General features: G+C 51.7%; 1 protein-coding gene across 1 annotated transcript in view; it reads left to right on the top strand.

Moving 5' to 3' along the window:
* trpa1b (transient receptor potential cation channel, subfamily A, member 1b) overlaps positions 1 to 12772 on the top strand; it is a 256462-nt gene that overhangs the window by 139773 nt on the left and 103917 nt on the right. Inside the window, exons 13-15 of the mRNA XM_072467568.1 lie at positions 2096 to 2260; positions 3192 to 3306; positions 10911 to 11077. Of these exons, the coding sequence (XP_072323669.1) occupies positions 2096 to 2260; positions 3192 to 3306; positions 10911 to 11077 (447 nt within the window). The remainder of the gene's footprint in view (positions 1 to 2095; positions 2261 to 3191; positions 3307 to 10910; positions 11078 to 12772) is intronic.

Genomic DNA, 12772 nt, shown 5'->3' on the forward strand with positions numbered 1-12772 from the left:
GATCCGCATCTTCAGGATGCCGATGAACTGCTCAATGAAGCTCCTGGTCGCTGCATGGGCGCCATTGTAACAGTTCTCCAGGTTAGTTAGGGGCTTGACACCCCTGCCACCCAAGAACCAACCCCTCACCCGAGGGGATGCTTTGAAGGTTTCGGGAATCAATGAGTGCTCCAGGACAAAAGCATCGTGCATGCTGCCCGTGTATCGGGCACAGATGTGCACGGTGTGGTCACACACCAACTGCACATTCATGGAGTGAAAGCCCTTCTGGTTTATGAAGGGCAAAACCTCATGCGGACGTGCTCGTAGGGGGACATGTGTCCCATCTATCAACCCCTGGATCTGGGGCATGCCAATGATGGTGGAGAATCCCACTACCCGGATGAGCTGGTGAGCTTGGTCTGCATTTAAATTTATATAGTGCGCCGCCCGGGCATATAAGGCAGCCGTGACAGCACAGAAGCACCTGTGTACAAAGGTCTGGGTGATCTGGACATGTCACTCGGCACCTGGAAGGACCCCATGACATAGATGTTCAGGGCAACTTTCACCTTGAAGGCCAATGGGAGAGGGTGTCCACCCCCATCCCCCATGGTTCCAGGTACGCTATAATACGACAGAGGTGCCACATGGTCTCCCTGCACAGCCGTAGCCATCGGTGACACACTCAGTCCAGCAGGTCCTCGAATGGCAGGTGCTGCCCCCTTCCCACCTCTTCCTCAGGCAGTTGGATGGCTAGCTCTCCAGCCTCACCGGCTGGCCCCTGCTCCTCTGGGGCAGGCTCCTATTCTGCAGGGTCTTCCATGAGCAGCTCCTGTTCGTGCAACCTCATTGCATCCACAAAGGCCGCTGGGGCTAGGCAGATGCCAACCAGTCCTGGTTGGACTCCGAAATCCATTGTCTATAGGGGGTAAAGGGCAGACACGTCAACATGGTGAGTTCATCCAGGTCCAACGAGCTTGCGCTGCGTCCCCTGCCCCCGCATGCGCCCCCTCCCTCTCAATCCCATCTCCACCCCCGGCCGTTCACCCTGACGCTTTGCCTTCCGCACCACACCCCTGGCCCCATTGGCGCCTGGCACCGGGGGAACTCTAACCCTGCCACTTGTCCCTACCAGCAGGGGTACCGGTGGCTGGTGTTACCCATACCAATGATACACTCTGAGGCCTCTATCCTGTCCCTACTGTGGGTGTCCTTGGGTGGATCATGTGATACCCCACCAGCAAGGTGGTGCCTGGTTATAGGACAGATGTCAGAGGTAGGTTCTTTACTCAGAGAGTAGTAAGGGCGTGGAATGCCCTGCCTGCAACAGTCGTGGACTCACCAACACTAAGGGCATTCAAATGGTCATTGGATAGACATATGGACGATAAGGGAATAGTGTAGATGGGCTTTAGAGTGGTTTCACAGGTCGGCGCAACATCGAGGGCCGAAGGGCCTGTACTGCGCTGTAATGTTCTGTGTCTATGTAAACTGTCAACCTCTGACCATCTCCATGCTTGGAGGCATGCATGTGGGCAAGGAACACGGATGGGGCTGGGTGAGGGGGGTGGGTCCTTCTTGGGATCAGAGCTGTGGTGTGCTGTGCGTCTTGTGTGCCATCTGTCTGGGGGCAGGTTGGATAAGAGCAGGGTCACAGTGGGCAGGCGGGGCTTAGTGACGGCCAGTGGGCCTGCGGGGTGGACTAGCTGATGGTGTCGCCGGTTGGGCATCTGCCCTGAGAGGGGCAGTGTGCCAGGGTGGGAGCTAAAGGCTACAGTGCACACTTCTGCTGTTCGTTTTCATTTTTAAAAGGCAGTAGTGATTTAGGCCGGCATGGCATCACGCCGGCTGGGTGGGAAGCAGTGCCATCAAGCTCGCTAATTATATTGTAATGTATGCAAATCAGGCTTGCGACATTCCTGGGCGTGAACCTGATCAGCTCATTGGAATGGGTCGGGGGAGATCCCAAACTGCAATCTCACCAGTGCAAACCATGTAATTGGCCTCTCACGAGGTTTAACAGCCATTATGGGATTTGTTAAATCGCAGCCAAGGGTGAGAATTTCAAATTTAATGTGATGGAAACTGGGAACCAATATATTTTTAACCATAGATACGGCCGACTCAACACATGCAAGCTACTGCTGCAGAACATCAGTGAGGCAAAACTGCTGAATGAAGGAGATGCAAAAGGCATGACTCCACTACATCTGGCGGTACAGAACGGGCACACAAAAGTGGTTCAACTTCTCCTCAGAAAAGGAGCTCTCTTGATGCGGTATGTCCACCAAGAATGATTTTGCATGAATCATTTCCACCTTTCTGACTGTTCACTGTTATTTGGTTATATAACTTCATTTGTAGCTTAGGCATGCAACCACTTTCTACCCTTAGAAAGGATCACTGAAGGGACTATCATTTATTTACTTACTCAGTGAGAAATGGCTTTGCAGGGGAATAGGTTGCTTTCTATTTTCAGGAAGAAAATAACTTAAAGTGCCCTTGTTTTCTGACAAAATAGTCTTGATATCCCCACGATGAACAGGGGAAAGTTGGGGCATGGAGGTTAAAAAATTAAACTTGTGGGTTCCATCCTTTTTGCACCCTTCACCATTTTTACTGGGCTGAGAATTGGCTTGAGAAATGTTCCACCATGGAGACACAGGACACTTGCTGAAATATTTACACCGGCTCTGTCAGTTCACCTGGGAGACTGGTTAAAAATTAACTTGTGTGGTTCTTCTCATGGGCTAGGAGGTGTGTAGGGGTGCTCCTGTGAGGAAGCCACCGGTCAAACTGGAGCCTTACCCTCCAGATCTCCCTGTCACAGGCCTTCCCAACTTCTGACCATCAATTGGAACTTACTGCCGACCTTTTCGCTTCCCAATTTCTGACTGGAACTCCCTGCACCCCCAACCAATTGCCCAACCTACTCCCCAACTCTAATTGCCAAGGGCCATCTGTAATGATCACTGACTATGCTTTCCTTCCATTTGGCTGGATGCTGAGTGGGAAGTGGAGCCACACGTTATTAATGATGACCTGCCATTTAAAATTTGCAGGAATTCAGCATCATCGGCCTCACCTGCACGCTCCCTGCACGCTCCCTGCACGCTCCAAGAAAATATTCAGATCAATGTTTGATGGATATAAATTCAGTCCGTGGATTTTCCAAAACAAGTTTTCACTTTTCATTTTAATCTTTGAAGGGATTACAAGTGTTGGACAAGTTTACATTATGCTGCTTCTGGAGGGTTTACTCAGACAATGGAAGTGTTATTAGAAACAAATATAACACTGCTCGATCGGGTGGATGAGAAAGGGGTAGGTGAATATGTTTCATTTCAACAGACAGGAAAGCTATTTGAACAGTACTTCTGCTCTGTAAAACCAATTGTTCTTCCCTTATTGAATTCCTTGTTTGCATAATCCAAGCTCGTATTGACCTAAATCTTCTGTTCAACAAGTTAGGTTCTACTATTTTTCTTTGGCACACTGAGATGCAATTCCTCATCCTATTCCTCTTTGTGTATTGTATCTGTCATCACAGTCTTTATTTTCATTCACGGCCCTAAGAGGACATGAAACAAACAATAAAATGGTCTTATCGATACAGGGAGACATGAGGCCAGAATTAGTATTGGAGAGATTAAGAAACACTTGATGACTTTTATTGACATTGCTTTGTGGACTATTTAAATACTAACACACACTTTATAAATAACCATTTTTTGTTTCATAAACAAAGGAAAACAATCTAAATGAATGAAACTTCCATTAATATTGCTAACAATATGTTCAGTCAATGATTGATTAAATAGGTACCAAAGTAAAATCATAACCAAATTGCAGACTTTTAATTGGAAGAATGGTACTGTGTCATTGTGTACACAAGTAACAAAGAGTTTATTGCAGACCTCATTAACTCTAGTTCAGTGTTTTTTTATAACAAACAATTTTAATGAGGTATTTTAGGCATATAGAAAAAGTGACATTGTACAGTACAAAAAAAAGAAGTCAAGACACAAATTAAACATAGTGCAAACTACGGCTCTGTTCACGCAAGGACCTGCCTCAATATCCCCCTACTCTACTCTACTCTACCCTAGCCCCCCCCCCCCCCCCCCCCACCCCCTCCCCCCCAGCCCCCCCTCCCCCTGCTGACGCTTACTCCTCTGCGAAGAAGTCAATAAATGGCAGCCACCTTCGGGCGAACCCTAATAGCGAACCTCTCAAGGCGAACTTGACTTTCTCCAGGCCAAGAAAGCTCGCCATGTCTGATAGCCATACCTCAGCCCTCGGGGGCTTTGAGTCCCTCCATGCTAACAGTATTCGTCGCCGGGCTACCAGGGAAGCAAAGGCCAGAACGTCGGCCTCCCTCTCTTCCTGGACTCCCGGGCCCTCCGAAACCCCAAAGATTGCCACCTCCGGGCTCATTACCACCCCAGTTTTCAACACCCGGGACATGACATCTGTGAATCCCTGCCAATATCCAGAGTTTAGGGCACGACCAGAACATGTGTACATGGTTAGCCAGCCCTCCAGCGCTTCTAGCACACTTGTCCTCCAGCCCGAAGAATTTGCTCATTCGGGCCACCGTCATGTGAGCCCGGTGCACGACCTTGAACTGGATCAGGCTGAGCCTGGCGCATGTTGCGGTCGTGTTTACTCTGCTCAGGGCTTCTGCCCAGATACTGTCCTCCATCTCCCCCCCGAGCTCCTCTTCCCACTTAAGCTTCAGGTCCTCGGTCTGCGTATCCTCAGCTCTCATTAGTTCCTTGTAGACATCTGAGACTCTACCCTCTCCCACCTCTCCCCTAGAAATTACCCTGTGCTGCCTCCCCTTCGGCAGGAGACGTGGGAAGGACGGCACCAGTCTGCGTACAAAATCCCTCACCTGTATGTATCTAAATTCGTTCCCCCTCGCCAACCCAAAATTCTCCTCCAGCGCCCTCCTGCTCGGAAAGCTCCCTTCCAGGAACAGATCCCCCATCCTCACAATCCCCGCCCTCCTCCACAGTCTATACCCCCCATCCATGTTCCCCGGGGCAAATCGGTGGTTGCCTCTGATTGGGGTCTACACCAATGCTCTTACCTCCCCTACATGCCTCCTCCACTGGCCCCAAATCCGAAGAGCCGCCACCATTATTGGGCTGGTGGAGTACCGCGCCGGCGGAAGCGGCAGAGGCGCCGTGACCTGGGCTGCTAAGCTAGTGCCCCTGCACGAAGCAGCCTCCATCCACTCCCAAACCGACCCCGCACCCACCATCCATTTCCTTATCATCGCTATGTTGGCCACCCCGTCATAGTTGCTGAAGTTCGGCAACGCCAGCCCCCCTTCTCCTCTGTTCCTTTCAAGCATCACCCTCTTCACCCGCGGGGACTTCCCTGCCCATCCAAACCCCAGAATAATTTTATTCAGCCTCTTAAAGAAGGACCGCGGGATAAAGATGGGGAGACATTGAAAAACAAACAAGAACCGCGGGAGAATCGTCATCTTAACAGTCTGCACCCTCCCCGCCAATGACAGCGGGAGCGCATCCCACCTCCGGACCTCCTCCCTCACTGGTTCCACCAGTCGGGACAGGTTGAGCTTATGCAACCTGCCCCAGTCTCGTGTCACCTGAATCCCCAAATATCGAAACTCTCCCGCACTAGCCTGAACGGCAACCCCTTCAGCCTACTCTCCTGCCCCCTCGCCTTAACTACAAACAACTCGCTCTTAGCCATGTTCAGTTTGCATCCGGAGAACCGGCGAAATTCCCTCAGGGTTCCCATAATACCATCTATCCCCACCATTGGGTCCGATACATATAACAGCAGATCGTCTGCGTATAACGAGACTCTATGTTCCACTCCCCCCCCGGACCAGCCCCGAGAAGCTCTCAGTGCAATTGCCAGTGGCTCTATGGCCAGCGCAAACAGCAGTGGGGAGAGAGGGCAGCCCTGTCTTGTCCCACGGTGCAGTCTGAAGTAGTCCGATGTCGTCCTGTTCGTCCTTTCACTCGCCTCCGGGGCCTGATATAATAGCCTAACCCAGTCGATGAACCCCGCCCCGAACCCGAATCGTCCTTGTACATCCCACAGATAATCCCACTCGACCCGGTCAAAAGCCTTTTCAGCATCCATGGCTACCCCTATCTCTACCTCCCTACTCTCCGGGGGCATCATAATCACGTTACGCAGCCTTCTTAGGTTGGCCACCAGCTGCCTCCCCTTTACAAACCCGGTTTGGTCCTCCCCAATTACATCCGGTACACAGTCCTCAATTCTAGTCGCCAAGATCTTGGCCAGTAACTTGGCGTCTACGTTGATCAAAGAGATCGGCCTGTATGACCCACAAGCCTCCGGGTCCTTATCCCGTTTCAGAATAAGCGAGATGGTGGCCTGCGACATCGTCGGAGGTAAACTCCCTCTGTCTCTTGCCTCGTTAAAGACCCTGACCAGCACCGGCCCCACTCTCCCGGCAAATTTTTTATAAAACTCCACCGGAAACTCGTCCGACTCCGGGGCTTTACCCGACTGCATGACCTTCAGGCCCCACAATACCTCATCAATCCTGACCAGGGCCCCCAGTCCGTCCACCAACCCCCTCCCCACTCTTGGGAAGGTCAGTCCGTCCAGGAATCGCCTCATCGTCCCCCGGGGGGTTCCGAAGTGTACAGCTTTCTATAAAAGTCCCTAAAGACCTTGTTCAGCCCTGCCAGGTCACCCACTAGATTACCTTCCCCATCCACCACCCTCCCTACTTCCCTAGCCGCTTCCCTCTTCCTCAGTTGCTGCGCAAGCATTCTACTGGCCGTCTCCCCATGCTCATAAATCGCGCCTTTTACTTTTCTTAGCTGCTCTACAGCCTTGCCTGCAGTCAGCACCCCAAATTCAGCCTGCAGCCTCTGTCGTTTCCTGAGTAACTCTGGCCTCGGGGATTCCGCGTAACTCCTGTCCGTCCGTAGAATTTCCTAAATGAGTCGGTCCGTCTCTGCCCTGTCTGTCCTGTCCCTGTAAGCCCGGATTGAAATCAGCTCCCGTCTCACCACTGCCCTCAGTGCCTCCCAGAGCACCGCTGCCGAGACTTCTCCAGTATCGTTCACCTGCAGGTAATTCTGCATGCATTTCCTCAGCCTCTCACACACAGGCTCGTCCGCGAGTAGTCCAACTTCCAGCCTCCATGGTGGGTGCTGAAAGCTGTCCTTACAAAACTGCAGGTGTACCCAGTGCGGAGCATGGCACACCCCACCTCGGCTTCCGTTGACTCGCCCCACTCAGTTAGCCTGGGGCTCCCAGCCTCGGCCCCAGTCACCCGTCCCCCGACCCATCCATACCACTTCCCCAGATCAGCCCTACTTAAGCAAACCCTCTATACAAGTCATAAACAACCCCCACAATAGCACAATTCAAGTTAAATAAGAAAATTAAAGAGATAAGAAATAGCAGGCACTCTCAGTCCTTCCCATACAGACACAGAAAAAGATTGCACAAAGTTCCCCTGAAGCATCCATCTTAACCCAACCCTTTTAACTGTTTTCTTTATTATTTTCCCCCCAGCCAAACTCCAACTAATCAAAGCGCCCAAAAAGGAAACATTCAGGAAAACCACGCAAAAAGCACGCAAAAAAACCACGGGCGAAATTCTACCCAAACGACGCGATGTCCGCCGACTGGCGCCCAAAACGGCGCCAATCAGACGGGCATCGCGCCGCCCCAAAGGTGCGGAATGCTCCGCATCTTTGGGGGCCGAGCCCCAACATTGAGGGGCTAGGCCCGCGCCGGAGGGATTTCCGCCCTGCCAGCTGGCAGAAACGGCGTCCCCGGGCGGCGCAAGCGCGTGAGTGTCAGCGGCTGCTGACAGTTTCCCGCGCATGCGCAGTGGGGAGAGTCTCTTCCGCCTCCGCCATGGTGGAGGCCGTTGCGGAGGCGGAAGGGAAAGAGTGCCCCCACGGCACAGGCCGGCCCGCGGATCGGTGGGCCCCGATCGCGGGCCAGGCCACCGTGGGGGCACCCCCCGCGGTCAGATCGCCCCGCGCCCCTCCCAGGACCCCGGAGCCCGCCCACGCCGCCTAGTCCCGCCGGTAAATAGCAACTCTAATTTACGCCGGCGGGACAGGCAATTTCTCGGCGGGACTTTGGCCCATCCGGGCCAGAGAATCGAACGGGGGGGCCCGCCAACCGGCGCGGCCCGATTCCCGCCCCCCCCAATCTCCGGTACCAGAGACTTCGGCAACCGGCGGGGGCGGGATTCACGGCGACCAACGGCCATTCTCCGACCCGCTGGGGGGTCGGAGAATGACGCCCCACGTCTCTACCACCTTCCAACACCCTAAAAAGGTCGAAAAAAAGAACGACAAAAACGGACCCAAACATGCAGGCAATTTTCAAAACGGGAGAGACACCACATGTACTTAAAAGTATGAGTCCAAACGTTCTCAGCTCAGGGCCAGCCCTTGCTTATTAACGAAGTCCATCGCCTCTTTGGGTTCCTCGAAATAGTGGTGCTGACCCTTATACGTAACCCACAGTCGCGCCGGAAAAAGCAGCCCGAATTTCACCTTGTTTTTATACAGTATCTCCTTCACCTGCTGCAGCCTCCCCTCCTCCTGGCCACCTCAGCGCTCAAATCCTGGTACACACGCAGGGTGGTATTGTCCCAAATACAGCTTTGTGTGCTCGTTGCCCATTGCAGCACCCGTTCCTTGTCCAGGTACCTGTGAAAGCGTACCACCATCGCTCGTGGGGGACCCCCTTGTCGCGGCTGCCTCACCTGCACTCTGTGTGCCCCGTCCACCACCGGCGGGCGAGGGCACACCTCGTTCCCCAGCAACTTCTGAAACATCCCCTCCACATATGCAGCAGCGTCCAGCCCCTCTGTCCCCTCCGGGAGGCCCACGATTCTCACATTCTGCCGGCGAGATCTGTTGTCCAGGTCCTCCAGCCTTTCCAGAAGCACTTTTTGCTGGTCCCTCAGCCTCCGAATTTCCACATCCACCACCATTTGAAAGTCAGCCTGCTCCTCCACTGACTTCTCCAACTGCTGGAGCTTCTCAGCCTGATCATCCAACCGTTTTTCCATCCGGTCAATCGACTTCTGTAGCGGCTCCAAGTTGTCACGCTTCAGAGCCAAAAAGCCCTCCTGCATAGTCTGCAGCAGCTGCTCCATTGTGGGCTGGGCTGTCGGCTCCTTGCTCTGAACACCAGCCATGCTGGTCTCTCTCACAGCCTCCACTGTGCCCTTACTCGACCACTTCTTCTGCTGTTTACCGTCCCTCCGGCTTCTTAGGTCCATACAGTTCTGTATGGGTCCAGTGCCTGAGTACTATTGCTTTCCAGTTCCTCGCTCAAAAGTGCAAAAAAGTCGGGGGAAAAGATCCAAAAGTCCGACCGAAATGGGAGCCACCAAATGTGCGACCTACTCCCTCATAGCCGCCACCGGAAGTCACTCTCGCTCAGTTTTAAGGTTCTTAATTCATTCATAATTTATGCTTTCGTCTCGTGTAAAAAAAGATAAACTGATTTGTGTTTATTTTTGTTTCGGTACATTCGGTGTTTAACCAACGGTGGCACTTTAATTTAATTAAAATATTTAGATTATATTCAAATGCTTTGCGTGTTGAGATACAACAGGTGAATTTTAGCACACCCGTCTTAATGGAAATGGGCTAAGAATGAGGTTAAAATCTGTCGCTAACTTACCATTCCATTCCTACTGAGTCAACCTGATGATCATTTTAACCATGTAGTTTATTCCCTTTGCCAGTCTGGTTCTTGGTGCATAGAGGAATCAGTTTCAGTCCCAGCAGTAAGTCTGGGAACTAAAAAATGCATTCCATGTACTGCTGAGTCAATGTAGTGCTGTCACAAGTAGAGTTCACTTGATTTTATTGACAGTAAATCTGTAGAATCCAATTAAGACCATAAGAAATAAGAATAGGACATTCGGTCCTTCGAGCCTGCTCTGCCATTCAATAGGATCATGGCTGATCCGACATTCCTTTTCTGCCTACCTTTCTGCCCTTTGACCCCCTGCTTCCTCTGCAATGGGGAAGCGCTTCTGAGGAGTGCCAACACCTGGTGCGCTCCTGATTGAGCTGGTCCTTGATGATACAGCTGGGGTATGAGGGTGTGCAGAGAGGTGGCTGGGTGGGCTGCCAGATGACCAGAAGCCTTCTGAGCATTCAAAGGACGCAGGCAGCTCTCAGCAGTGTGAGCAGCCAGGAGCCTGTAGCATCAAATGGGTGCATTTAAAAGATAGACTGCAACAATGGCGGTCTGGGCCTGGCCACCCAGTCCCGAGGGAATACCCGCGACTGACTCTGGCCCAGACAGCCACCCCCCAGCAAACCCTACAGTTTTCAAGGGTTTTTCAGTGTTTTTTTTGCCTTCCACTCCCCCTCCACAGCCAGACTGACCAGTCCACGTTTGTTAATACTTGTAGTAACGTACGCCCGCAAGACCTCTACCTGAGAGAAGCGGAGCCTCGTGGAAGGCTGGAGCATACTGCGTCCAACCCGCTAATCAATTTAAACACATGCAAATGCCGTTTTGTTCCTGCTGCAAACCTCGTTATTGCCACCAGCGAGGGAACGGAGCATGGCGTCGGGCGTGAACTTCGATTTTGGCTGGACGCCCGATTCGCCGCCCAATTGTGCTTCGCGTTTGCGGCATCGCGAGGCGGAGAATTTTGCCCAAGGACTCTATTCCCACAGCTCTCTGTGGCAAGCAGTTCCAAAGACTCACAACCCATCAGTAGCTGTTATTGTGGCTCAGGGAAGAAAACATCATGAGGCTTTCAAATTATGCTACATCGAATAAAAGCCTTGGGTATATTATAAACCCACAGCACTTATTCATTTGGGTAATAAACTGTAAGTTTGTGTTTTTCTCATGTTTGGAGAACTGGCTGTTAGAAGTTGCTTTTGTATTTTCCTCCAAAGAACACAGCCCTCCATCTGGCTGCAAGAGAAGGACACAGCGAAGCTGTGTGTCTACTACTAGCCCGTGGAGCTGCTATCACACTGAATAACCATGAAGCTTCCTTTTTTCATGAGGCAATTCGCAATAAAAGAAATGATGCTACTTTAGCTATTATTCAAAATGACAGGTATGAATAACATGTTGCAACTATTACTCTACTTATGTGGGCTCCTATAGATTTTCTGGGAGAGAATTAACTACTCAAATCACAATATATCGAGCCGAGATTTTTTTTAAAACTGATTTAAAATTGTCAACAAACTAATTCTCTGAAAACTCATAAATGTTAAATCATGAATCGATCCAACCAAATTTTAGGTTATATGCCAACCTGGGAAATTTGGATGATTAGGCCTGCTGCGTATAGTTAAAGTAAAGCACAACTCAATGAGTTGACTTTCTGTCCCTGCTGAGAGCTGTATTGGAAGCAGGTGGGGTTCCAAAATAATGACACTGTCAGCACATTTGTTTTGCCAACCATATTACCAGCGTTGGCCTTTATGGTCAAGGTGGATTTGGGGCCTGCAGATGCAGGTAGGCAATTAGGCTCATCAAGAGTCTCGTTAACCAGGGTATAGGAGGCCGAGTGGGATTTTCCAGGTGACAATCCAATTTCTTGATGCAGTGGGGGTCGGGATGGGGGAAAGATAGTGGAGGTGGGCAGGTGTTTGGTGAAGGAGTTTAAATGCCTCATGGTATGCATCCAGCAACAGAATGAGAATTGTGGAGTGTTCCATGGGGCCCTCCGTCTCTGCCTAGGTGGGGATCAAAGGTCATTCTGAAAGAGGTGAACCCCACCCCACCTCCCACAGTGAGGGGCGAGCTGCTTTTTCTGTTTTTTAATTAAAATTTTAAAACTGTTGGTGAAAGGGCACCATCATATTGAAGCACCTTCTCAGTTACTTATCCTTGACAGCTGGAAGCCTCTGATGGCCCTCCAGCTTCGAAGATCTTCCTGCCTGATGTCCTTAATTGGATGGTACCTGTGGTGAATGTATAGTGCTAACAATTCACCAGTGCATTTGTATCATGTTCTGCTGTTGTGTTATGTTGTTAACCCTGTGGGCTCCACCTATGGGCCATTGTGTGGCTTCGCCCACAGGGGGATATGTTGGGGGATGTACGGGCTCCACCCATAGCTCCTCCCCTTAAGAGGAAGTATAAAGAGCAGCTGACCTGCAGGCAGTTCCCAGTATTGTGCCAGTCGCAGGCAGGCACTGTTCTAAGCTGATTAAAACCACGGTTTACTTCTCCACGTGTCTTTGAGTGAATTGATGGTCGCATCAAGTTAAGACAGACTGGAACTCGATCCGCAGGCCGCGGAGGCGAAATAAATGTTTTCGCACTGGCTTTGATGCTTCAAGGCCTACTTCGTCGCGTCGTCCACGCCATCCGTCACTGATGAACAGAAGCTGAGCCTCCTCCACGCATGGGTGAGCCATCGCATTTCTGTCCAGCTCGACGAGGCCGCCTCCTATACAAATGCCATCGTGCTGCTCGAACGCCTCTACATACGGCCTGTGAACGACGTCTACGCGCGACACATCTTCACCACTCGCCGCCAGCGCCCCGGGGAGTCGCTAGATGACTACCTACGCGACCTCAAAGCCCTCGCGCGCAACTGTAACTACCAGGCCGTTACGGCCACTCAGCACATGGAGCTCGCCGTCCGAGATGTCCATGTGGCGGGAGTCCGGTCGAATTATGCTCGAAAAAGGGGCCCAGGACCTGGACGACACGGTAAAGTTAGCCACCTCTCTGGAGGTTGCTTTTTAGAGCCTTACTGCATTCCCGGCCGACCACGCGACCCCCTCGTGGACCC

The sequence above is a fragment of the Scyliorhinus torazame genome, chromosome 11 (assembly GCF_047496885.1).
Source record: "Scyliorhinus torazame isolate Kashiwa2021f chromosome 11, sScyTor2.1, whole genome shotgun sequence".
In the NCBI taxonomy this organism is placed as follows: domain Eukaryota; kingdom Metazoa; phylum Chordata; class Chondrichthyes; order Carcharhiniformes; family Scyliorhinidae; genus Scyliorhinus; species Scyliorhinus torazame.